The sequence below is a fragment of the Mus pahari genome, chromosome 1 (genome assembly GCF_900095145.1).
Source record: "Mus pahari chromosome 1, PAHARI_EIJ_v1.1, whole genome shotgun sequence".
Taxonomy (NCBI): Eukaryota; Metazoa; Chordata; class Mammalia; order Rodentia; family Muridae; genus Mus; species Mus pahari.
In genome coordinates this window covers 166330820-166357378 of record NC_034590.1, presented here as the reverse complement: position 1 = coordinate 166357378, position 26559 = coordinate 166330820, and the positions used below count along the sequence as shown (strand labels likewise).

At 46.1% G+C, this 26559-nt stretch overlaps 2 protein-coding genes across 2 annotated transcripts in view; one reads left to right on the top strand and one right to left on the bottom strand.

Moving 5' to 3' along the window:
* Positions 1–2026, bottom strand: part of Acsl5 (acyl-CoA synthetase long chain family member 5) — a 43624-nt gene extending 41598 nt beyond the window's left edge. The window contains exon 1 of the mRNA XM_029542098.1: positions 1878–2026. The gene's annotated coding sequence lies outside the window, so the exon portion shown is untranslated. The remainder of the gene's footprint in view (positions 1–1877) is intronic.
* Positions 2027–12467: 10441 nt separating this feature from the next.
* LOC110334709 (guanylate cyclase 2G) overlaps positions 12468–26559 on the top strand; it is a 40884-nt gene continuing 26792 nt past the window's right edge. Inside the window, exons 1-9 of the mRNA XM_021216562.1 lie at positions 12468–12860; positions 15209–15557; positions 17334–17443; positions 19516–19701; positions 21884–22025; positions 23204–23339; positions 24086–24198; positions 24796–24971; positions 26240–26377. Of these exons, the coding sequence (XP_021072221.1) occupies positions 12468–12860; positions 15209–15557; positions 17334–17443; positions 19516–19701; positions 21884–22025; positions 23204–23339; positions 24086–24198; positions 24796–24971; positions 26240–26377 (1743 nt within the window). The remainder of the gene's footprint in view (positions 12861–15208; positions 15558–17333; positions 17444–19515; positions 19702–21883; positions 22026–23203; positions 23340–24085; positions 24199–24795; positions 24972–26239; positions 26378–26559) is intronic.

The window sequence follows — 26559 nt, the reverse complement described above, 5'->3', positions numbered from 1 at the left end:
TTTTTTTTTTTTTTTTTTTTTTTTTTTTTTCTCCTCCTTCACAACTGAAAGTGGAAGCGCTTTTGACTAGGAGGAGACAGACATCCGAAGCTACCCTAGCCGGTTTTCAAAGCCTTTAACCTCAATCCCCAGGGGCTGAAACACGAGTCGCCTTTGCATCAACACAGTCCACCTGCTCCCGCTGGTCCCACTAGCTCTTTTCCAAGACGAAAATCCAAATGAAAACGAGTTGAGGTGGCCCTGGGTTCACTGCCAGAGAAACGGAGGTGACGTTGTTCCCCGCTGCGTTCGCAGGACAGGAAAGTCCAGCTAGAGGGACCTCCGCCCTTAGGTCAGATGCAGCACGACTGTCCCTTTCTCCGTGTAGCTCCTTTTGCCAGTCCCCAGACCTCCCTGACTCAAAAAGCCAGCCACCTCTGCACCTCGCAGAGACAACAGAATAGATAAATAAGCCAGGAACCACGGGGGCAGAGAGTCATTCAGTTGAAGTGGCTCCCTTTCCGCAGACACACCAACTCAGCTCAGGCTCTCACCCCGCCAAGTTTAAGGATGAAATGTGTTCTGTGACCCCTCTTACACCTCAGCATTATCCGGGTTCACAGTTGTCTTAATTGATCACCCTTTGAGGTTCTGGTCTCCCAGGGACATAAGGAGACCTCAGTCTCAGAATTGGAAGAGAGATGACAGGTTCTGCTCCCTCCCTCTCCCCCACTCCCGTGCAACCTCAACAACAGGCAGAATCAAGTAGCCTTTTCCCAGCCTTGATCCCTCCAAGGATTGGCAGGAAATTCAAGGTGAAGACTGGCTCTCTTCACTAGAGTGCTAGCCGCCCTTAGGATTCCTTCTTTCTGCAGAGAGCACCCCATCCCACCCACCCCTGCTGTAAAGACCAGGAAAAACAAACCGGTGCCACACCTCAGAGGGCTGCAGGTCTGACCCCTTGGGAAGGACGGACAGAGGTGCTTCTAGCTTTTGTTTAATTTTGGAGTTCAGCTTCCCAGGAGACTTTTCTACCCACCACTCACCACCCCACCCCACCCCCAGGAAAACCTCATATGGGGAAGTGCATGCCAAGACTCAGATATCTATCTGGTATATCTATCTCTGCTTTCTAAGTCCTGTCTTATCCCACCTCCCATGGCAGGATTAGAGCACACTAACCAGTCTTACTGTTGTTTTTGACGTCATTGATCTCTAGAAGTCAGTGTCTGTTTCAGCAAGGGCCGGGTCACCCTAAGATCATGTTGGCTTGTCTTTCTATCCAGTTGCACCACATGGTAATGACACTCTAAATATTTCTCACATTGGGAGGATTCTGACATCGCTCAAGATTTCTATACTATGGAGCAGACCGTAGAGACAGACTGACCTAAGTCAACTATAGCTATACCACTAGCTCTACTAGTGGTGTAGCTATACTACTGCTAGGCTAGTACTACTTCCCTTACAGGAGATGCTCCAAATGTCACCACACACCCTGCCCTTAGGATGCTTCCCAGACCCTAAGAGTGTCACAACTCGGAAGTTCTTCCTCCCTCTGGGGACATCAACAATTGTTAAGTGGCTCCTCTAAGAATGTCTGAATGGAAGATGAAGGAAACCTGCATCCTTGCTCCATCCATCTTCATTACTTATGCCCTTTAAAAAGTGGGATTCACATTCTCTCCCAATTCTTTTGATTTTTTTTTTTTTTATCTTCTAAGATTCAAGTGTTTCCCTTTTAAATTGACGTCCTTCTTTGCCTCCCACACAAGTGAGCTGAGATTATCACCCCTGTTATGAAAAAGCTTCAGTCAGGTTGCAGATGAATACACACCCACCTTCTCCCCCATATTTCTCTACTCCCTCTAGCTCATAGGCCAGAGAAGGCAGCTCACCTCTTGAGAATGGTCACAGTGGCTAGGTTGAGGAATGGCTCCTCTTGCAGCTAGCTCTGCTCAGCACCACATGCGGCCGCCTCCACCTTTCCACGCTCCAGGACCAGGCGCACCTGAAGCCACTGGATCTTGTTCTGAGTGTCCTGCCAGCTGCTCTGGAACCTTTGGACCTGTTGCGATAGAGGTGCAAAGGTAGAAGTTACCTACTCACTCAGAGTCACCTCTGACAGAAGTGGAGAATTTGGCAAAAGGTTAAACAAGAGATTGTTAGGCAATGGACTTGAGAGGGGGAAGAAAAAAATAGAGCAATTGGCTCCGGAAGCTGCCATTGAACGGGGTGGAACTTTATAAAGGCGAGACTTCAGGGTAGGGGTAGGCATGCGGGTTTTGCATAGGAGTTTGCTTCTTCCCCACCCCCACCATCTTTGGATCTGAGACAGGAGAAGGCTAGACTAGACAATAAGGCAGAGAAACTGCACCTTCACTTCAAGAAATGGGGAAGTCACGCCTACCTGCTCAGGCTGTGGCTTTAAGATCTGGACTGAGTAGAAGTTTGCGTTTGGAGATGAGCCTTCTAGGAAAGCCAGGATATTCCAGGATTCCAAAGCAAAGAAACAAGCAGAGATATCCTGAAGTCCCAGAGTGTGAGTCAAAAGACAAGTCAAAGAGCCCAGAGAGTGTGGGGTCATGGGACCAGGCAGCCCTACTTGCCCCTAGTGAGACACCAGAGGCTGTTGCCTCGTGGCTCAGCCTATCTTCTTCCTTCTATTCATGTGGAAGGTGTTCATCACTACACTGTCACTAAGCCATGAAGACCACAAAGCTAACATCACAGAGATAAGAGGCTCTGTAGACCAGGCAAGACTTTGACTTCTCAGGGGAGGACAATGAACCCTATTCAAGAGGACACTAAAACCTTATAATCAGGTAGCAGACAACCTAGGCCTGAGACAGGGTCACAGATGTCCCGCTCTGTGTTTGGTCCCCCTGTAATGCTGTCCCACTGGTCAATGGATAGCTAGCCACTTGGTGATCAGTAAAAGTTGAGCGCTTTCTCTGTACCGGGCCTATAGAAGTTTATAGAAAGGCTTATTTTTTAATGTACTTGGTCAGGAGACCAAAGTCAAATGCCTATCAAAGTCAGACATTAGCACCACTTCTTGCTCAATTCTGTATGGGGTTAGCAAGTTAATAACTCAGGGGTCTTCTTGGGCTAGATTTTCATCCAGCTTGTAAGTGCTTGGACCTCAAAGTGGATCTCAAAGGTCATCTCTTCCTAAAGAGCTCCAACCTAAGTTTCCTTACACCCAGAAAGAGAAGGGCTCCTAAGAGACTCTGGAGATCCCTGTGAAAACCTCTAGCATCAGTGCCACCAGACTGGACCAGAGCCAAGGTACTCTGGTCAGCAAACTACCGACTGATCACCTGCTGATACCACATTCTCTAGAGAGTGAGGCACCAAGTCAGGGTTTCTAAACTTTAGTGCGTGTCACAATCCCCCAGAGGGAACGTTACAACACCATTGTCTTGACCTGCACCATGGTTTTTTGATTCAGAGAGCAGGAGCTGGAGCCTGAAAATCTGTATTCATATTAGTGTCAGGTAATGTGGGGTTGCTATTGTTCTGCGGTCACCCTAGAGTCATGTTTGCGCCCACCCTGCTTTAACTAGGACCAGATACTCACATACCTACAGGGGCTGTATTAGGGACAGCCTTGGTTATGACCAAGTTTGAGTTAGATGTAAACTCATGCTTTTGGAGACATTGGCCAGTCAGCTGAGTCCCAGAAGGAGGCTTTGGCTGAACAGGAGTCCTGCCACTGACTGTCCATGCCATCTTTACATAGACCTAACTCAAAGTCACGCAGGGTCAGAACAGGATGACCCAAGTGAGTATAAGTATTGGCATGATTGAGCCATCGGTGGCTTAACTTAGCTTCATTAGTTAACTTTATCCTCAAGGGCATCAGAGACTCTAAAAGGTAATATGCTGACCTATGGTGAAAAGTCCAGAGTCTGGGTCACTAATGCTTTAGCAGGCCACACCATCTCTCTCTCTCTTTTAATATGTATATTATATATATTATATTACTGCTTTATATATGCCATTATATTTCATATAAATTATGCATTATATAATATTAACATTATTATATATTATATATATCGCATATGTGTATATGGTATGTATCCCTGCTAGGTGTGTTTGCATGTTGTATTTGCACACATGTGGAGGTCACAGCCTGATATTTGGTGTTTTCCTTGATTGCCCTCCACCTTACTTACTGAGACAGAGTTCTCCCTTGAACCCAGAGCTCTCTAGCTAGTCCACCTACTCAGCTTGCTTGGTGGGAAATCTCCCAATCCAACCCTGAGAAGCTCTGGGATCTCAGGCAGGGTCTCTCTGTCTACCTGGCGCTTACGTGTGTGCTGTGTGTCTGACAAGCGAGTGCTTTTCCATTGAACCATCTCCCCAGCCCCCACACTATCTCTTGATGAACCACTGTCTCTGGCATGTCTCCTTAAACACCACGGTTAGACAAGGCTTTATTGCACTCAAGAGCCGTACATTTTAGAATGCAATGGTTTTTAAAATCCCTCTCAATTTAGCCATCCAGCAGTCACTAAAAAGTGCAAACCTTCATTCTTTTAGGCCATTCAGAGGCGAGGATCTTGAGATGTGAGGTGACTGACCAATAGCATCGGTTCTTATACACTCCTCCATGTGGTGCTCCAACAGCCTTTTTGTACCTTCCCTCCCTTTTCCTAGGGACAAAGGAACCACATATTCAATACACCATAGTTCTGGAATGTCCGGCGCTAACATTCCAGGCTCCTGTAACACAGTCTGGGACCAGCTAGCTTTCTACCTCTTAGGCTAGGGGCTAGGAGGACTCCACAAATAGAAACCAGCTTTTCCCAGGAGTTGAAGGCAGGGAAAAGCAGGCATGTGCACACAGCATTTCCTAGTTTGTAACTCTTCCAAGCCACCCCTTCATCCCTATGAGGTGGGACTGTCAACAAGTGTTTCAGACATTTAGATCAATAGATGGCAGTCAGCTGCCATGGTGAATACTTCATTTGACCCTCAAAGTCACGTAGACAAAAGTTGCAATTTTCCTGGACAAGAGAGTAAAACTCAGATAGGACATGCCACCTCCCAGAGATCTTATACCTTGGACATCAGGGTATGATGGCGTGGAGAAGGAGGACAAACATATTTTTAAAATAATTTTAGGATAGTGTATAATAATTTGTATCATTCAGTGATTTCCATGTTGTCCTTTAATAGTCTGGCATTGCATCAAGTGTTATTTAAAATGTTTACTTTCTTCCAACACTGCAACAAAAAAAAAATTTTTTTACTGTAGAGGTTATTTCAAGATTCTGCACAATACTGAATCTAGTAAGTCATAAATGAAAACTGAAATTTCTTCTTTTAATAAGATTCTGGTCTCAGAATCTAGAAAGAGTGCTCTTAAGATTCAAGATTCTGTTTTGGAATATTTTGTTTGGTTCGGATTGTAGAATTTCCACAAAATAATACTTCCCTCAGGTAGTTTAGGCCAGAACAAAGATGACATGGGCTGGGGAGGAAGTCCAATGGCGAGAACTCCCTGGGCATTGGGATCCCAGCACAGAAAGAAGAAGAAAGAAGATGAAGAGAAAGAGGGAAGAGGAGAGACGGAAGACAACGATGACATAAGGAGCCTGTAATGGCTAAGAGATGTGGAACACGTAGATAAGAACGATCTTAGACTGAATGCTTGTCCAAGTCAGGCAGAACGGCCCGAGAGCAAACAGAAGCAATGTCAGAGCTGTAGAAGAAGCAATTCATATCAACTCAGCAATGATGGGCCAGAAAGGACGGAGCTGGAGTGGTGTACCCCAGAGTTCATGGACTAGCAGGTACAGCTGTCACAGCGAGGTCTGAGAGGGCTGAACTTTAGCTTCCCACATGGCAGCGCTGACGCTGAAGTTTGTCCTCCACTGAGATATGGAAAGGAGGGGGCAAAGTACCCTCAGGCTCTCTCTTACCAGGGCTCTTGTGGCTATTGGAATTCCATACCATCCTGTTTATCTGATAGCTCAAAAGGCTAATGACACTCAAAGTACATTTTCAAGGCAGCAATTGAGGGATAGCTTCATCCTCAGTTCAGACCCTTGAAGAGGCCCTCGTAACGCTCACAGGAGAGAATATAACAGAGCGCTTGCCAAGTGGCTGCCCTGCACAGAGAGCTTTGTAGAATCTCATCTAATCTCTCTGAAACCCTAGGAAGCTCTTATTGCCCTTTGAAGGAAGATGAAAGGCTCCTCTTGTGGTAAGAAGGCCATGAACGTGTTCAAAGTACATGGCCAACAGTTGGAAGAACCTCAGGGTCAAACTCTGAGCTCAGGTAATCTTGGTCCAGAGTGCAAACATATTAAACACATCTCTGTAGTTCAATGCCATTAGTTCTACAACTCCCTTATTCTCCTGTGTGCTCTTGAGAATTGTCATTGATCCCTTGATAAACATTAAGAACCCTTGCTCTAGGAGATGGCAATGCCATAGGAAAACCAACAGTGTCAACTAACCAGGACCGCTGGGAGCTCCCAGAGACTGAGACACCAACCAAAGAACATACAAGGACTGGTCCGAGGCCCCTGGCATATATGTGGAAGAGAGCTGGCATGTCTGGCTTCAGTGGGAGAGGATGGGCCTAATCTTGCAGAGACTTGATGCATCAGGGTGGGTGGCGGGATATGGGAGGGCACTGCCTTTTCAGAGGCTAAGTGGAGACTGGATGGGCTGAAGAACTCTGTGAGGGTAGATTAGGAGGGTGGGCAACATTTGGGATGAAAAGAAGGAAGGAAGGAAAGAAAGAAAGAAAGAAAGAAAGAAAGAAAGAAAGAAAGAAAGAAAGAAAGAAAGAAAGAAAGAGGGGCTGTAGCGATAGCTCAGTGGTTAAGGGCACTGACTGCTCTTCCAAAGGTCCTGAGTTCAATTCCCAAGCAACCACATGATGGCTCACAAACATCCATAATGGGATCTGATGTCCTCTTCGGGTGTGTCTGAAGACAGCTACAGTGTACTCATATAAATAAAATAAAGTAAGTCTTAGAAAGAAAGAAAGAAAGAAAGAAAGAAAGAAAGAAAGAAAGAAAGAAAGAAAGAAAGAAAGAGCCCTTGCTCTAAGTCAGTAGGATCCAATAAGCCATTGAAACCAGATGTCAAGGTGGCTACCACCGTTTCCCTTCATTCAAAGGAATGGACAGCCTTTCTGCTACTGAGCTGAGCTCATTTACCCCCGAAAGCCTTGCTCCACACACCTGCATGGGCTAATGAGCTGCACGTTCTTGGCAGGCTCTCCACCTGTAGGTCTTCCTTCTTGATAATTTGTTATGCCATGAGGTACTTTAACTCCACTCCAGGTCTCCAGTCATCCCTGCTTCATTGGGGGCTTCACAGAGGACCAGAGGAAATCTGAACCCACAGCCCAGTGTCTGCAGCTCTTAATTTCTTTCATTTCCAGCCACTGACAACAATCGCTTGGGCATGCATTATCTTGAGGTCACTTGTTCATTTTTTTGTGGGAAGTGTTACCCAAAGATGTATAGCTGGCTGACTAGAATGGTGTTTGCACAATAGCAAGAAGCCTCACCCAGACAAGGTTCATGAGTCCCTACCCATAACTAAACAGTTTCCTTTAAGGATTGTAACCCCTGGTAGGTTGAGCACACTACAGTGGATGGCTCCATACCAAGGAATGTATGGGAAGCACAAACTGGACTCGAAGTGTGGCTATCAGGGACCAGGAAAGACAGTTCATAGAGAAGATTTACAGCATCACTGTCTAGGACTGTGGCCCCAAGCTACAGGTGGGTCCCAGGCACTTGTAATGAAGTGAGCCTAAATTGAGACCTAAAGATAAAATATACACTGAATTTGGGAAATATAGTATGAAAAAAATAACAAGTTTTCAAATGCTAATTGCGTATTGAAATACTAATATTTGGGATATAAGTTAGTGTTTTTACGTGTGTGTGTGTGTGTGTGTGTGTTGGGGTGCTTGTGTGTCTGTATGTGTTCACATACATGTAGAGGCAGAGGTCAATCTTGAGTGTTGTTCTTCAGGAAGACCTCAGGCTCCCTAGGTGGGCTAGGGTGGCCAGACTTCGAGCATCATGATTCACCCATCTTAAACCAACCCTGCTAGGGTCATATGCACCCATGAAAGCACATGCCTTCTAACACATAGGAGTGAGGGATCAAACTCAGGGCCTCATGGTTGTGTAGCAAGCCCTTTGCCTAGTCGGCTTTCCATTTTTAAATACATCAGCTAGAAAGAAACCAATGACGAATGCGTCTTGCATTGCATAGTTTTGGGATAATGCTGTTTATAAGAAGCCAAAGGTCCTTTGACTCAATATATATAGAACAGTCATACATGCTGATGTTTATAACACATGGAAACTTGCCTATGTGAGCTTTCTCTTTTCTTTCTGGTGATCAGCCCACGCCTTGTTATCTGTGATGTATCATCATTACCTATGCCTATACATTAGAAGCTGTGCCAGCAATGGCCTTTACCTGCCCCTCTGGCTTCTGCAGAAGAGGAAGGCAGCTTTTCTCCGTGGGATAACCCAGTCAACAGAGATGATGATCTGGGCTTTAGATACAGTCCTTTGTTAAACTCTGTTGTTGATTGCTGTTGATCTGTACACTATGGTGCACGATGGTGCACTATGTGCACCAGGCACTATGATGGGTGATTTATGTCTAGTATCCCCTTTGCTGGTCACATAAAGTCAGCCTGGCTAATTACAGACAAGGGAGTTGAGAGTTTAACTTGTCCAAGCCAGCTTGTGTCTCCTCCCACAGCAGGCACTCACAAATGTTCTGCTGCACTGCCTCCTACGGGAGGGAGGCAGTGTGAGCTCAGCTCCTGTGTGTCAGCCTCCTTCCCAACTACTTAAGGATGCCTTCTGCTTTACAGCACTGGTTCCCTGAACTTACAGCACGGGGTGAGCCACCCTGAGGTCCTGGCTAGAGGGCTAATTCAGGGCCTTTAACTGGAATTGAGAGGAAATGCCAGGAAGTGGGAGGCCCTCTGTTGTCCACAGACAAGAGGCAGATGAGGGTGGGGGAGTCAGGAGCGACATCCTGCCTGGCGTTCTATGACTGTCCAGCAGAGCGCTAAGGGCCAGATGCCAAATGCAGATCACATGATTCTCTCGAATGGCACAGATGGGGAAACATTTTCTCATGAGTCAAAAGCATGTTATCATCAGAGAATGACGAATTAGGATACAGTTGACTGGCTCAGTGTTTGGGATATGTGTCTATAAAAAAAGTTTGTGGGGAGCCGGGCGTGGTGGCGCACACCTTTAATCCCAGCAACTTGGGAGACAGAGGCAGGCAGATTTCTGCGTTCAAGGCCAGCCTGGTCTACAGAGTGAGTTCCAGGACAGCCAGGGCTACACATGTGCGTGTGTGTGTGGGGGGGGAATTTGTGGGGGTTGGGGGGTGGATCCATAGGTAAGAGTGCTTAATGTGCAAACATTAAGGTCTTGGTACAAAACCCCAAGCACCTATCTAATGTACTGGGCATGGTTGCGTGTGCTTGTAACCCTGTCGGAGGGCAGAGGCAGAGATACTTAGAGCTCGCTAGCCAATGAAGCCAGTGGGATCAGAGAACTGGTTCAGTGGGAAACCCCATCTCAGGGGAGTCAGGTAAAGATGGCAGAGGAAGGAACCTGATACCCCCCTCCGGTCTCCTCTCATCTCTGCCTGCTACACACACCGACTGCATGAACATACAAACACATATGTATGCACATACCACACACACACACACACACACACACTCCAGAGGTCTTGGAGGGCTGGGACATAGATCAGCGGTAAAGCACTTACCTATCATACCATAAGCCCTAAGTTCAATTTCCACTTGTCAAGAAAAAGAAGAAAACATTTTGGGGGGAGGGGGAGAGGAGGCAGTAATATTTTCAATGCAAAATATATGCTTGAATAAAAAAATATTTGTAAAAGATCTTGGAAAATCTAAAGTCACAAGGAAGTAGTGTGCAATTGCTTACCTCACTGTGTGTGGTCCCTTGAGTTGGTTTGGCTGTCACAAGTCCCCGACCGGAAGGCCCAGATCCCCAAAAGCGCCTGCTTAGGTGTCAAAAACACATTCCTTGTGGAAACTGGTGTGGTAGGTATAAGAGGAGTGGAATACCGGGGTGGCAGAGCCCTTGGGAGTGGGGGAGGATTCTCTTCCTCTTGTGTGGGGCCTTTCGGGAGCACTACTGTTCTGCCATTAGCTGTCAGTCAGAGCCAACACATGAGCCTCCATCTTCTAGGAATGATGGACATAGTTTCTAAAGCAGTGGTCTTTGAATCCTGAGGCAATTGTTCTGTTGCAAACCGAAGACATGGGATTCCCCCAGTGGTTCTAACTCTTCTGGCTTCCCAAACCCTTGCTATGGACCAAGTGTAAGGATCCAGTGGAAAGTTGGAGGTTCATAACCCAGACAGACAGCAGCTACTTCCCTTAACTTCAGGCATGGTTAGCACAGGCATATGCCTGGGGGGAACCTGTGAGCCAGGTCTGAAAGAGAATTCTCCCCTGTCACTTGAAATGCCATTCCATAGAGTCATTGGGATCTTAGGGCAAGAAACTGTCATTATTTCCCACACAGAAACTGTCATTATTTCTGCACACAGAAGCAGACAGGCTCCATGCAGTCAATGTCTTTCCCCAAAATAGGCCAGGAGATGCGTATTCATGCATCCCACTGTCTGTCTCTCTCACATGCCATCTCATTCCAGGTAAGCTAAGTTCCCTTTTCTGCCTCTCTTTCTCTTGGAATAAAAGTTTGAATGGATCTATTCCAGACCCTTCCCATTGAATGTTACTGAATTCCTACTAAACTGAGGTCTTAAGTTGAGTATGTAGTCTCATGGCACCCACACAACGTCGGTCTGAGAGCGATGATGTTATACTCATGTGAAACCAAGCCGCAGCACTATCTGAATTGCCCAAGGCAGAGGATGCCAAGGGATTGGAAGAATTTGTAAGGAAGGAGGTATTGATTGGGTTCAAGACTTTGCACATTAACTCTAGGAGGAGAGCCGTAGCCCCCATGTTCTGTGGGTTTTGTGTTGTCCAGCTGAGTCAGGTCTGGGCTAAGAATCTTTAAAGGATTGCGTCTGAAGGGAGAGAAGCAGTGGGCAGCCATTCTTTCCTTCCTCTTAGTGCAGACTATTGGGGCTTCTCAAATCTTAGTCACTGAGACCTAGTACATCTAAGATAAATGAGGACCTCCAAAGCAGCATTCCATGAGCACATCCTGCTTCAGAAGAATCTGTGCTTGTAACCATCAGGGGACTGGTGGTTTGAAACAGGACTCTTTGAGGCTCGTAGCAAGACTATCATGCTAAAATATCTAAGTATTAGATGAATGGGAGGAACCAAGTTTTACCCAACTAAGAGCCATGGAAGGTGGGAAGTTGACCATTTAGAATGGATATGCCTAGGAAATGTCTAGGCCATCTTATCTGGGATGGCTGTGGCCTTCCAAGAGCCTTGGCATCCCTCTGATAGGTCAGACAGTAAAGAGCTGGCTATCCCCCTACCCCAATCTTCTTGCCATGATCTATATAGAGAGAAGGTCAATATTTATCCAGTATTAATTGACCCATGTTCCTCTAAGTCCAGGTGAGAGAGAACGAGAAGATATGCCTGGTTGGCAGTAGCATTAGTTCACCTGTTCTAAGTGTTTTCTGTAGAACGGACTGAGCAGACAATAGCTTCCGTGGTTACTAGTGTAAGTATCATCTGGTGTGTTGTATGTTTGTGCATGTGTGTTCATGCATATGGAGGTCATCAGATATCTTCCACAACTGCTCTTCAACTTATTTTTTGAGACAAGGTACTCCACTGATTCAACTAGACTGGCTGGCTGGCTAGCCACAGATCCTCCTGTCTCTACCTGTCTTGAGTCGGGATTACAGGCAAGCATCTTATGCTCAGCTTTTATAGCGTGTTCAGAGGGTTGAAGCTAAAGTCTTCCTCCGCCTTGCATAGTGAGCACTTTACCAACTGAGCTATCTTCCCAGCCCCTCAAACTAATTTTGATGGAATGACGTTTTGTGTCAGCCTTGTAGCAGGGACTAGATTTACATGGCTTCTTGTAACCTTCCCCACACCACTTTGGAGAAGATGTGCACCAATTATGTCTGGGTCATGCAATTAACATGAAGAGCAGTTAGAATTCTAGCACAGGCTCTCTTACTATGTGAGTGAACTCCATGGCGTCACATAGGGTCACGTGACTTGTCCAGCAGCACAAAGGTCATCAGTGATGTCATTAGGCCAACATCCAGGGGCTTCTTCACTCCCCACGTCTGCCTGTTTTCTGTAGCTCTGCTGCCTCTGTATTGTGTTAGGGCCTGCTGAGAAAGAGCCGGCTTCTGTTAATTAGTGACACTGAACAGAAAGCAAGCTGTGGTCTCCGGGGACTCTTCACTTGCGTATAAGTTCTGGGCATGAGTGGTCAAGTGGCTGAGCCTACCAGAGTTGTATAATGATACTTCGTTAGATGCTACCCATGGCTTCCAGGACAAGCTCTGAGTCCCCACTAGAACCTAGGCTCTATGCTGGGGCGGGAAGCCGTGCAGATCATCCATCTCTGGTTTTGATGCTCTTTGCCGTCATGCTAGTGACTTGTCTTGAAGCTGCTAAGCTCACCATGGGGTTCCATGCCCCCTGGAACATCTCTCATCCATTTAGTGTTCAAAGGCTGGGGGCAGGCCTCCAGACTGCTGTGGACAAGCTCAACTCAGAGCCAGTGGGTCTAGGGAACGTGAGCTGGGAGTTCACTTACACCAATTCAACATGCAGTGCCAAGGAGTCCCTTGCAGTTTTCATCGACCAGGTCCAGAAAGAACACATTTCTGCTCTGTTTGGACCAGCATGCCCGGAAGCAGCAGAGGTAGAGTACAGAGTATTCTAAAATTGTCTGAATTTCTACTGAAAGGAGTGAACGGACAGATAAAGACACAAATTTCATTCATCTTTTCTTATTGACTTTTTACATTTTTGATTAAACATTTAATTGTATATATTCATTGTACATGGTACTGCATTATATAAGGACATTTTCAGATGGATATATATTATATAGTTTCATTATTCTCTGGGCAAAAATCTTAACAATTGTTGTCTAGGTCTTAGTTTTCTTTCTTTTTCTTTTCTTTTCTTTTCTTTTCTTTTCTTTTCTTTTCTTTTCTTTTCTTTCTTTCTTTCTTTCTTTCTTTCTTTCTTTCTTTCTTCCTTCCTTCCTTTCTCTCTCTCTCTCTCTCTCTCTCTCTCTCTCTCTCTCTCTCTCTCTCTCTCTTTCAGACCTTGTAACTACAAGAGTTAATGGTCTTTAAAGACTTTGAGGAATGACTAGTTCGCGTGCCCTTCCCCTCCTCTTTGTTTGACTCATTGCTTCTTATGTTGTCAGACACTTGGTTTGGAGAATTTGAGACTGACACCAGGGCTTGTTTTTAAATATAACATTATCAATTGCTAAAGGAGGCTTTCCTTTGATGTGTATAATAAATTATTCAGGGATGCTCATAGCAAGCTGGAGAGATTGTTCTAAGCTACAGAAAATGAGGGAAACATGCAGTTTGTGGTGAATCGGATTAGCTTAGTCAGCGTCCTCGGGTGTCATGCCATCTGAGAGAGGACTCACTCCCCTAGTGCTTCAGAATTCTTCCTGATTGTTGCTGTGAAGCTCAGGTGGCCTTTGAAATTTCTACCTCTCTGCATTTGACATCTCTCTGGTTAGCTAAACCCTACCCTTCCTTCAAGGTCAGTTCCAAGTGTTGAGACCCTGCTCGCCCTCTGCTTTCGTCTTACCTGTCCGTAATCCCTCAGTTTGGAACGCGTCACTTATCGTTAAATTTTTTTTTTTGAGTGTGCATGTGCATTTGTCTCATTTTTTGTAGGAGGTCAAGCAATGAAATGCCTCTGAAATACAGACTGGAAAACACTCTTTATTTTCCTCCAGGCATTGAATGTTACTATTACTTAAGTTCATTTATACATTTTGTTTTATAATCTTTACTGAGGTGAGATTGAAAACCCACACGCATTTGATAATTCATTCCAAATTAATGTTTTGAAAGTAAAAAAAAAAAAAGTAATTGATTGCTTCCCTTAATGCCTGTAAATGTACATCTATAAATGCTATAGCGTATGATGCTTTCCAGGGCTATTCTATATATCTCAGCTCCCAAGAGGGGCATTAACTTCTTTAAAGGTCTCTGAAGTTTTTTGTAAAATGTAATATCTTAAAGAAAATACACAAGAAACTAGTGGATGGGTACAGGAAGCATTTGAACGGGGACCTATGGCTTGAGTTCTAATTCCATTACACCACTGTCCCCTATGCAATGTGTCCCTGTACCTCCATAGTCCCATCTTTAAGTTGGGAGCAATGACCACCTGTATCCATGGAGATACTCCAGACGCTGACCTGAGTGCTCAGCCCTCAGTGGGACATCCGCATCATCTCCTCCCCTCCAAGGTCAGGGGTCACCAAGGGGACTGATAGCAGGAGCTGAAGACTGTGGGTGGCTGCTACCACCAAACACCGCTCTCAGAACTCAGAAGGAAAGCTGCAAGTGTGAACTCACATCAGCCATGAGAGCATCACACGACGTGTGTAAGATCAGGCGAAGCAAAATCTAAGCATGGAGGGCGAGGTGGTCAGGACTCCCCACTCCTAGCTAGGAAAAGATTGGCAGTCGTTGGCTGATGAGGGAGGGAGAGTTAGTTTTCTTCAAGCATGCAGCCTCTGAGAGGCTATGTTCCCGTAGATGGCCCCACACCCATACAAGCTACCGGTTCTGACTGGAGTCAGTGGGTTAAAAATATAAAGTAACATAAAATAAAATAAAATAAAATAAAATTCTCATGAGTTGGGGAGGAATAGTTGGGGAATGGGGTAGAAATTGGAGCTGATGAAATGGATGTTGATTGAAACACATTTTATGCGTGTACACAACTCTCAACCAATAAAAATACCAACTTGGAAACTGTTCCATTTAAAACTAAAGATAGAAATGAACATGAACGTTCCTAATGGAGGGACTAGAACATAGCAAGGGCTTGAGAAACTCTGCATTTATCATTCCTGTCCCCTGAGGTCCCCTGCACTACACAGTAAAGTTGTAGGAAATGATCCACAGGTTCCCTGAACCTGAGTTCTCTGCAGACACCATACCCGAAAGTGTGAGCGTGGGGTCAGCTCCGTTATGGAAAGCTACTCTCTTGTTCGTTTTCAAGGTTATTGGTTTACTGGCCTCTGAGTGGAACATCCCCTTGTTCGACTTCGTTGGACAAATGGCAGCCCTGAAGGACCACTTCTGGTGTGACACCTGCGTGACACTTGTGCCGCCCAAGCGGGAAATCAGCACAGTGCTTCGGGAAAGCCTGCGGTACCTGGGCTGGGAACACATCGGGGTGTTTGGAGGCTCCTCTGCAGATTCCTCCTGGGGAGAAGAGGATGAGATGTGGGGGGCTGTTGAGGAAGGACTCCAGTTCCATTTCAACATCACTGCCAGCATGAGGTATAACAGCAGCAGCTCATACCTTCTGCAGGAAGGCCTCAGGAGCATGTCATCTGTCACCAGGGGTAAGTACACAAGAGTCTCCCTTAGCTCATGTTTGGAGATTGTTTAGAAACAACTATGAACCTGTCTTTATACTTATTTTTCTATAAAAAGAAGGTGGAGACAAGGTACAAAATTTATAATACATTAAAGCAGTTTCTTTATTATGATATATATATATATATATATATATATATATATATATATATATATGTGTGTGTGTGTGTGTGTGTGTGAAATCATGGATGTTATAGTGTTGTGCTGTACAGAGTAAGTTCTAGAAGCATACTCCTGCAAAGCTTGAATTTTGTTACTCTAAACATGGGCTTTGGAGACAGACATACTGAGTTTTTATTCCCAACCTTCTCACTTTTTAGCTCTGTGTTCACGAGCAAGAATCTTAACTTCTCTGTGCCATAGACACCTTCTCTATTAAATAGAGAAAAGCATCATACCTCTTTCTTAGGAAGGTTGGGACTACATAGGGCTGTATGTGGGGAGGGTTTAGCGCCAAGTTTTGATAGGTAGTTGGCCAATGTATGGCAGTCATCGCTTTCGTGATGTGGCTTAGAATACCCTAGTTAACACCTCTATGTCCTTCATATTAACACATTCTTCATGACCATGACCCATGCTCACTCACTCCCCCCATCCCCCACCCACCATCCCTCCAGCACTCCTAGGAGCCTTTCCTCAGCCTTCCAGACTCAGCCTCAAGTTCACCTCCTCAGGCAGACCTACCCTGACATGCTGGGATCAGATCCTTGTCTCTCTCTGGTGAGAGTGCTCAGTTATCCCCCAAGTCTTCACCCACTCACTGTCTGGGACTCCAAAAATGTCCTCCATAGGTTCGTGAGTCTGATGCTTGGTCTCCAGCTGGTGACTATTTTGGGAGGTTCTGGGATCTTTAGGAGGTGGGGCCTGGCTTCAGAAAGTAGGTCACCAGGAGCGTATTTGGAGGTGATACCTGGTTCCAAGTCTCCTCCTCACAAGAGTCTCTGCCTCTTGTCTACTGTGAATCGAGCAGTCTTCTCCCACATGCTCCCAGCACAGCGATGTTCCACCTCAACACAGGGCCATGTGACAATGGACGGATATTTCTGAAACTGTGGATTCAGATGAGCCTTTCTTCCTTTACGGTGTTCTCCAAGGTATCTGTGGATGATGAAGAGCAGTGGTTGATGCTGCCCCGCCAGTGGGTCCCATCCTGTCTTGCTCACAGCTATTTCCTGTGAGCAAGCCTGACACACACTTGAAGCTTAATAGATGAAGACAGTAGCTTGTCTAACCTAAAGGCTAAACTGCCTCTTCATTTGTGTGACCTCAGGATGGATGATGGTGTTACAGAGTAGAAGGAAAGCACTTGGTCACTTCTCTCCTTCCCAACGCAGGAGGTCCAGGTGTCCTTGACCACAGCTCCTCTTTTACTTCTTCCTAATTGATGTGCAGCTGAGCAGCCACAGATTTGGGGTCATCCAAACAAACACGAGGCCAAGAAATGATCTCAGACTCCCTGGACTTGTACACTGTGGTGGTGGAAGACCAAAGCAAAGATTGGCTTCTTAAGGACAAAGGTTGACAGTTGTGTATCACAGGCTTAGCTTAAGTATGTCCTACAGTGGCGCAGGCATTCCTATTTTCCGAATGATGTTCTAAGAAGTAATATGGTTGTGTCTTGTTTGCAGTGGGCTTATTTTAGACATTAAAAAGAAGTGCGTCTGTGTATGTGGTACACACACACACACACACACACATGCGTGAGCATGAACAACTGGCTGACTGTTTCCCACTTCTTCTAGTCATCATCCTAATCTGCAGCTCGGAGGATGCAAGGCGCATTCTGCAGGCTGCAGAGGACCTGGGACTCAACTCGGGAGAATTCGTTTTCATCCTCTTGCAGCAGCTGGAGGTAGGGTTGGTCAGCGGCTCTGTAGTGAGAGGTGATAAGAACTGCCAGGTGGTAGGGTGTGTTTGGGAACCAGATACTCACCAAGGCTCTAGGAGGTCAATACCCTGAAGGTTCCTCTTAAGACCAGGGCTGGGGATACAGCTCAGTCAGTAAAGTGCTTGACACACACCTTGATCCTAAGAACCCACTTTAAAAGACTTGGAGGCCCACACTTGTAATCCCTGTCCTGGAGAAGTGTGGAATGGGTGGCTTCCTAGGGTTTTATTGTTTTTCAACCTAACCTAGTTGGTGAGCTCAGGTCACTGAGAGACCCTGCCTAAAAAGTAAACAAAAGTGACATCTAAAACAACACCCAAGGTTGACCTCTGACCCCGACACATACGCACAGGCACATGAGTACATGCACTTGAACACACACACATGCACTCACATGAGCATGAATGGATGTACACACACCCCTGAGCACACACTCTAAAATAGACCAAGATTGAACTGAAAGCATTTACACAGAGTTCCGGACCAGGTCTGGGCTAAGACGAGGTTAGCTGACTCCAGCCAGCCTCTGCTCTCCAGGCAAGCACGTATCAGCGGAACTCTCATTTCTGCCAAGTACATCAGCCTGTCTGAAGGACTCTCAGACAGGTGGCTCCCATTCTGTTTTTCCACAGCCGCTTCCCAATGTCCTTGTTGAAGCTCACACAGGCCCATCAAACAGTTCCCAGGTTTGGTTCCTTGATAACGAAAAGGCCAAAGTACCACGTACTTACCACAAGTACTAAGTAGATATTTGACCAATGCTGCTGCCAGGCAGACATGATTTTCCTTCCAACTTCCAAACCCAAGACTTAGGTAAGACCAGTGGGGTACCTCATCTACGACCTCAGCACTCCCCAGTCACCCGACTACTCTTTCAGACAGAGTCTTTGCTTATTTGTTTGTTTGCTTTATCTTCTTTAATAGAATAAGAACTGGAGGCCCAGAGAGGTCACATGACCTATCCAAGGCTGCACATCTACTATTCGTGTGTGTTCTAGCCCAGGGTCAGCTGCAGGGGCTGCACATACTACACTAAGGACATCTGACAGGGCCACGTGTCTTTCCTTCACTGCCTGTCTACAGTATAGTTTCTACTCAGTGGGTTTTTCCTTTCTGATGTGAACGTGTTCTATATTCAGAAAGAACCAAAATGGAGCAAAGTTGATGTAAAGAGAAACAATGATGACTGTATTTTCCCTCCTTTGTCAGGAAGGATTGGGTGGTCAGGCTGCCCCAGAGTTCTCTGGGTGGCTGGGATCCTACCCCTCTCTACTTCCCAGGGCATCCTCTTCCCTCTGCTGTTATCAGTCCCTTCTTCATGTTCCCCTCATCTCCGCTTGCAGGTAGATGGTGGGAGGAGAGGATGGGACAGCCCTTACAGCTTGCAGAGAATCACTTCCTCTCCTTCCTTCCTTCTTTGCAAAACTCTGATAGTCAGTTCCAACTGGTATGTAGTACGGGAAGAACACACAGTGTAGAGTATACCATGAAGTGTTCATACACTGTCACCCTGCTTCTTAAAACCATGCAGAAGTCCATTTGATAAAACAATTTTCAGTTAGGTTTACGCCGTAAATAATCAAGCTGCAGAGGAACCGTATAAATGTAATATCAGTTTTGTAAAGCACACATGCTTTGTATGTATACACACACATGCATGTGTGCCTCTAGACATGCTGACACTAGGGAATTTGGGATCCAGTGATCACACTTGTCAGAGCAGATCGGTATCTGGATGCTACTGATGGTAATAAACAGTGACACTGCAAAGCACAGTAGGACCAGGCGGTCCTAAACGTGCTTGGCTTGACAGCCTTTGCTGCTACATAAGCTTAACGTGTCTTAGCTGCTTGGTGCCTCCGTGTGTTTCTCATTCTTTATTCTCTGGCTGTGAACCTAGCATCGCAGAGCCTTCTGGAATTATTGTATTTCCAAGAACTAGCACAGGACATTTAGGTTCAGTGGTGCCTTGAATGTAAATGGGCTCCACGGGTCATTTCCTATAGCACGGTGACATTTACTTTGTTACATTTTAGGACAGTTTTTGGAAGGAAGTACTGACAAAGGACAAGGTGACACGCTTTCCCAAAGTCTATGAGTCGGTGCTTCTCATCGCACCCAGCACCTACGGAGGAGGCACTGGAGATGACAGTTTCCGGAAGCAAGTCTACCAAAGACTGAGGAGGCCACCCTTTCAAAGCTCTATCTCCTCAGAGGAGCAGGTCTGCTGGCTGCTTCTACACAGTCGATTAGACATGTCTCTTTCTTCTTTCTGACTCTTCTTCTACAACTATATACACACACACACACACACACATACACTCACACACACACACACACACACATGCACGCACACTCATACATATACGCACATACACACATATATACATACATACATATGCACACACATACACATACACAAATATGCATCCATATTCACACAGACACACACACATATACACACTCACACACACCTAAAAATACACACATCCACATCCACATATTACATCCACATATATACACAATCACACACATATACACACAGTCAGACACATACTCATACACACATGCACACACATATACACACATGCACACACACATACACATACTAAATCCACATACACATATAGTCACATACACACCAAAGACACACACACACACACACACACACACACACACACACGTCTTCCATAGCCCAAATAAACAGTAGTGTGATGTTCTTTTGTGATGTTCATACCCATGACCACAGAGAAGCCAGAGTTATGGGGTGGAAAGCTACTGGCCTTTGCTATTTACTAACTATGGAGTCTTTGAGTAAATTACCTAATTTCCTTATAGCTGGGTTTCCTCAAACATGAACTGGAATCCTTTGTGGCATCTACCTTCCAATCTGTGGCCTTGAGTGTCACGGTACACTATGTTGACACAGCAGAAGAGATGCCAACCAACGGGAACCTTGGACTATGCTGATGGCCTTTGTCAGGAGGATGACCAGACTATTAGTCAGAATAGAACGGTCAAGTGGGAGTGGCAGAGGTCAGGCAAGCAGATGGGCTTTGTGAGGGAAGACAGTCATGAGAGGTCACATCAGCCAGCAGGAACATGACTGTGTACAGAGGAAGAACAACATGGCAGAATTTACAGAGAATCCTGGCAAGAGAGGAAGCTACTTCCACTCTGGGGCCAAGCTGAGACAATGAAGACAGGGGCTTGATGAGGAATGAGAGTCAGACTGTAAACCCGACTGTGATGATGGTGTGTGTGTGTACATGTGTGTGCATACTTGTGTGTGCATGTGTGTTTATGTATGTGTGTGCACATGTGTGTATTTGTATGTGCATATGTGTGTGAGTGTAATGTATGTATGTGTGTGAGTGTGTGCATGTATATGTGTATTTATGTGTGTGAATATTTAATATAGATGTGTATGCGTAGTATATTTATGTGTTTGTGTGTATGTTTGTGAGTTTGTAATGTATGCATGTCCATGTATGGGTGCGCATATATGTTTATGTATGTGTGATTGTGTGATGTATGTGCGTGAGTGTATAATGTATGTGTGTGATGTATGTGTGTGTGTAATGTATGTGTGTGTGAGTGTATAATGTATGTGTGTAATGTATGTATATGTGTGTAATGTATATGTGTGTGTAATGTATATGTGTGAGTGTATATTGTATGTGTGTGAGTATACAATGTATATGTACAATGTATGTGTGTAATGTTTGCATAAGTATGTATTGTGTGTATGTGTATGTATATACAGGTATGCATATGTATGTATGTGTGTATGCATGTGTGTATGTATGTGTGTGAGAGATGATGGTTATTTATAGGAATCTCTCTGTTCCAGCTGCTGTAGAGAAAGGTGGTGTGTGTGTGTTTGTGTGTGTGTATGTGTTTGTGGGGGGTGTGTATGCACATGTGTTTTATTGATTAAATCACCAGGTACTGAAGAACTACTGTGGGCATCTGCCTCATCCAGCCACACTCATGTTTCACGAATCGTTTCATCCCTGGTTATAAATGAGTGAGCTGAGACCCGGAGAGGTTACAAAGCATGCCTCTGCTCTCACAGTCAGACAAATGGCGGACATTCTGGCTTCTGAGTCTTCCACCCAGGCGGCACCCCCTCAATAGCGGATGGCCACAAATAGCGGATGGCCTCTGGAGCTGTTCTTGGTCTGAGCATGTGATCCAATTAGAAAACAGGGGCACACAAGGAAAGCTGAAGTCTTGTACAGCTAGGTTTGCGATCATCCGGTGTGGGCGCGAGGTAGCTCCCTCCCTTCTTACACACACTGGCGTGGGCTGGTCCTGTGCTCAGAGGATGGAAAATGATTTCCTCTAGCTCGGTGGCGGGAGCTCAGGGTGTGCACACCGTGTTTGCTTCTCTTGTTGAAGGTGAGCCCTTACTCTGCCTACCTGTACGATGCTCTCTTACTCTACGCTCAGACTGTGGAGGATATGATGAAGGCTGAGAAAGACTTCCGGGATGGGCGGCAGCTGATTAACACCCTGCGAGCTGGTCAGGTCACACTGCAGGGTAAGGCAGGCTTCTTAGCCACATCCCTGTGGACTTGGAGGTGCTGGGCATGTGTTATAGTTTTCCTCAAAGGTCTGCCTCATTCCATTATGGAATATTTATGATCTCAACAAGATTCCAGTCTTCCATAGGGCATATGGGCTTAGAGCTTCCTGACTGCTCCGGGTTTCCCTGACCAGGGGATGAGGAGGACCCTGAACCTCATCCTTGTTCTTATCTTCATCTCCCTGGGAACTCTCTCTCTCACACACATAGCTTCTAATAATGCTCCCCGCCCCCTCCCCCGAGGGACTTGCCTTTAGTACATGTCTGAACAGTAAGGAAGGCAGTGTAATATCCCAGAAAGAAAACGGCGCCAAGCCTTCTAGCCCCGGGTTGTGGGTCAACCCTGTCTCCCTTGGCTCTGGAAGGAAGACATGGGACCCTTGTGCATGTAGGACCCTAGGGCACATGTAATAGGACTGAGTTACTCCTTATCTAGGTGTGTGAGGTTGCCAGGATCACAGAGCCAGGCACATAGAAGCTACTTCATATGTGACAACATTTTGTTCTGTCCTCAGTGGAACCTGACACCAGGGTATGGCTTCTGGTTTGGGGTGTAGAACAGGTGCTCTTCCCTTTTCTGAAGTCTCTCCTTGATAACCGGAGTTTAGCATGTACCAAGCAAGTAGATCAAAACTGCTGAGTCTGAGCACCCTGCCAAAGCTTCAGCACCCTCCAGAGTCAGAAGGAAGGGCCCTGACTTTTGCAATCCTGTATCTCAGGGATGCTTAGAGGTGAGTAGCCAGCATGGCAGGGACCAGAGAGGCAGCTATCCATCCTTCATCAACAGCCAGCTGCTGCCCTGTGGGCATTCAGCTTCCAGTGCATTTTCTGATTTCACAGGAAGCAGTTTTGGATGAAATGCATGCAAGCTGGCTTAATTTTGAGCATTTTTCTTTCTTGACATCGGATGAGCCTTGAATTTGGAGCTAAAGAGTTATACCTTCCTTCCCAGTGTGACTCCCACTTCTGAGCCATCTTCTGTCCGTTGGTGTTCGTATTGACCCCAGCTCAGGTTCTGTGAAATGGCAGTCTTGCATCATGTTTGATGGGATAGGCTGCCTTACTCTACGCTCAGCTCTAAGTTCAGCTGTGAAAGCCACGTTACCCTCACCTGGTATAACCTCTCTTTCCAGGAATCACTGGTCCTGTGCTGTTGGACTCCCAGGGGAAAAGGCACATGGATTACTCCGTCTATGCTCTACAGGAATCTGGAAACAGATCCCTCTTTCTTCCCTTTCTTCATTATGACAGTTTTCAGAAAGTAATCAGGTACCACTGGTCACTTCTGTAGGATTAATCATGCTGTCAGTTGGGGGGGGGGCAGAAGTTTGGAATCCAGTTCTAATATTCTACTAATCAGTCTATTCACTCAGGAATGTCCAAGCCATTGCCTTTGGGCTGCACATATTTCAGGATAGTTATAAATGCAATCTAACATAACGTTGTAAACTCATGTGAAACCGGAGGCATTTTCTGTATATATGCGCGTGTGTCCATCGAGATGCTTGCTATGCAGTAAGATCTGTCTGTGTCAAACATGGCTGACACTTGCAGCACTGGCACACGATCCTTTAAGTCAAAAGAGACGTGGTTTAAGTTACAAGGCTGAGTCTATGGAGGTTAGAAAACCATTTACCAAGTCACCAGAGGTTTGAATTAAGGGACTGAGGCCCACTTGCTGCTTTTGTTTGTTTGTTTGTTTGTTTGTTTATATTTATCCATCTCTGTGTGTGCACTCATGCATGTATGCACGGGGTGGGGCATGTGTATGCCAGGGCATGCATGTGAAGCTACAAGGACAACACTGGGGAGTTGGTTCTGGCTTTCCATCATGTGAGCTCTGGGGATCTAACTGGATCCCTGGGCGTCAGAGCAAGCGTCTTTACCCACGGAGACATCTCTCCAGACCCTGGTTTGCGTATTGGCTTTTTATGTACGTCTCGTGTTACACATGGGGTGAAGACAGGAGGAACAAACTCACTCCATGCTGACCTTTGTCCTTCTCTGCTTTAAAGACCCTGGAGGAATGACTCGAACACCTCATGGCCCCATGGCTCCCTACCCGAGTATCAACCTGGCTGTGGATTTCGTAATGACCTTTGCAAAACGAAGCCTCCCACTGTAGCAGGCAAGCATGGCAGCTCAGGGAAGGTAGCGGCGAGAGGTTCACAGCAGCACTCTTTGGGGCAGAAGAGTTTTCTGTGTGAGTCTGTCCTGTGCTTTGTGGATGGTGAACAGTAGCAACCCTCTAGTTAGAACTGAAAGTGTTTGCAGACACCATCAATACCTCCTAGGGGCACCATTGCCTGCCTTCCCTGTTAAGAACCATCACTATAAGGAACGTTCGCTCCTGAGATTTGAGTCATAGAAGTTTCTTCTGGGAGGCAGAAGTATTCTAGGCAGGAGGATATGGCTGAATGGTTAGAATACGCCAGGAGGACAGCACAATAGAGAGTGCGTAGAACTATTTAGCAAAAGTGTTAGAAATCACTGCTATGTTCTTACGATAGAGGTCTCTCTTAACAAAGGGGTGACTAGAGTTGTCATGGTAGCGAGGGTGGGGTGAGGAGCTGGCAGAGTAGGATCCCAACAGAGCCAACTCTGAATGGCCTCAGCATGTTACAACCTATGCCATATCTGGACAGACTCTGAGACGCCTGCTTGGCGGGGACATGCTCACCACTGCTCATAGGTGGGCCTGAGTACTGGCCATCTCTTCCTCCAGGCATGACAGCGACTGTGACTGCTGTGATCCCCACGGTGACGTTCCTGGTTCTTGCCTCAGCAGCTGCCATCACAGGTCTGATGCTGTGGAGGCTGAGAGGGAAGGTGCAGAGCCATCCTGGAGACACCTGGTGGCAGATCCGTTATGACAGCATCACTCTTCTGCCTCAGCACCAAGTGAGGCCACACACACTTTCCTCGTGACTTGCCAAGGGACCTCCCCTAGGAACGTCTACAGTAGGAACGTAGCAAGTCACCGATGAAGTGAGCAACCATCGATCGCACTTCCTCCTTCTCCCTCAGTAGCCCAAACACCCAAGAGCAACTCCCAGCTCTTTGTTGGACTTTGTAACTGGTTTGCTCTTGTGTAGGTCTTGTGCAGTTAGCTGTCGTATCTTTGAGTTCACATCCAGAGTCCAGCCTTGCATTCATTCATCTCTTACACGCTTTCAACCAACCTACCACAATGTTCCCTGAGCCTCGGGAGTGGAAGTTGACATATATTCCATTTGTGGCTGAAACTCAGCTTCCAACTATTTAGAAATAACTGGCACTCCTCTAAAGCTCCCCTCAACTCTGTGGGGGTGTTCAAACATTAAAGGCAGTCCCCAGGGACATCCAGTCCTATTCAAAACAGCATTAACTCTTTAATCTACTGGATGGCACACAGTTCATTTGCACAACAGTCATAACAATCTACCATCCAGCGTAGACCAAGCACCGAGGAAGGCATGAGGAAGGCATGTGGGCAAAGGGATGTCTCCTTGGTGAAGTTAAAGCCCTGAAATGGAGAATAACTGGAAGACTTCTGAGAGGAGGTGACAGGAGGAAGAATGAATTGCTAATAGTGACAAGGAGAGAGGTCACATAGAACATGACAGAGTATGGGGTGCTGAAGGCTGGAAGATTGACTGGTCCCAAGTCTGGTAGGCTTCAGAGTCCTAAAACTAGAAGGCCGACTTCTATTAGTCAGTTACCTTCAAATGTCTTCAGGGATTTGAGCTTCCTCTTCCCTCTGCACACACACTGCCTTAATCTAATTCGCTTGTATTTTTTCATTAATATTCACCTTAAATAGGACTAGGTTCCTGTGCTCTGAAGGTGCACTTTTTGTTGAAGAGGGGCTGGATATATTAAAGACAGAGGTAGCGTAGTCTCACTCAGGGGAAGGACTGACTACACGCCCACCTCTACTTAAATACCCCAGTGAACACAGGAATGTATACAGGCAGTCTGCCCCTTCTTAGGGCCTGTACTACCCACACTGGTGCAGAGGCCTGGAGTGAGGCACACAGCACGCAGATACAGTTTGGACCAGGAAGATAAGGGTTAAAAGCCCGGCTTTCCCAGATATTGACTATGTGACTTTGTAATTCATCTTTGTTATCTACAAAATATTTCTATCCCCTGGGTGCTTGGCCAAGCTGCCGTGTCTTGTTTTCCAGCCGTCCCACCGAGGCACACCTGTGTCAAGACGTAATGTTAGTGATACATCTACTGTGAAGATGTCTGCAGATTGTGGCTCCTTCGTCAAGAGGCACCAGGATGAAGAGCTTTTCTATGCCCCTGTGGGGCTTTACCAGGTACTTCTGTGTTTGAGTGTTAATGTGGATTTCCGTCTCATTCTCCAATTGAATTTGGTCAGGCAGGGCGTTATGAATACAAGGATAGTCTCCAAGCAAAATCCCAGGTGGGTTTGTGTCTCTAGACTGGTGTTTCTGTAACTTTGAGAGCTGAGACACAGGAAAAAAAAATGCAAGAAAGT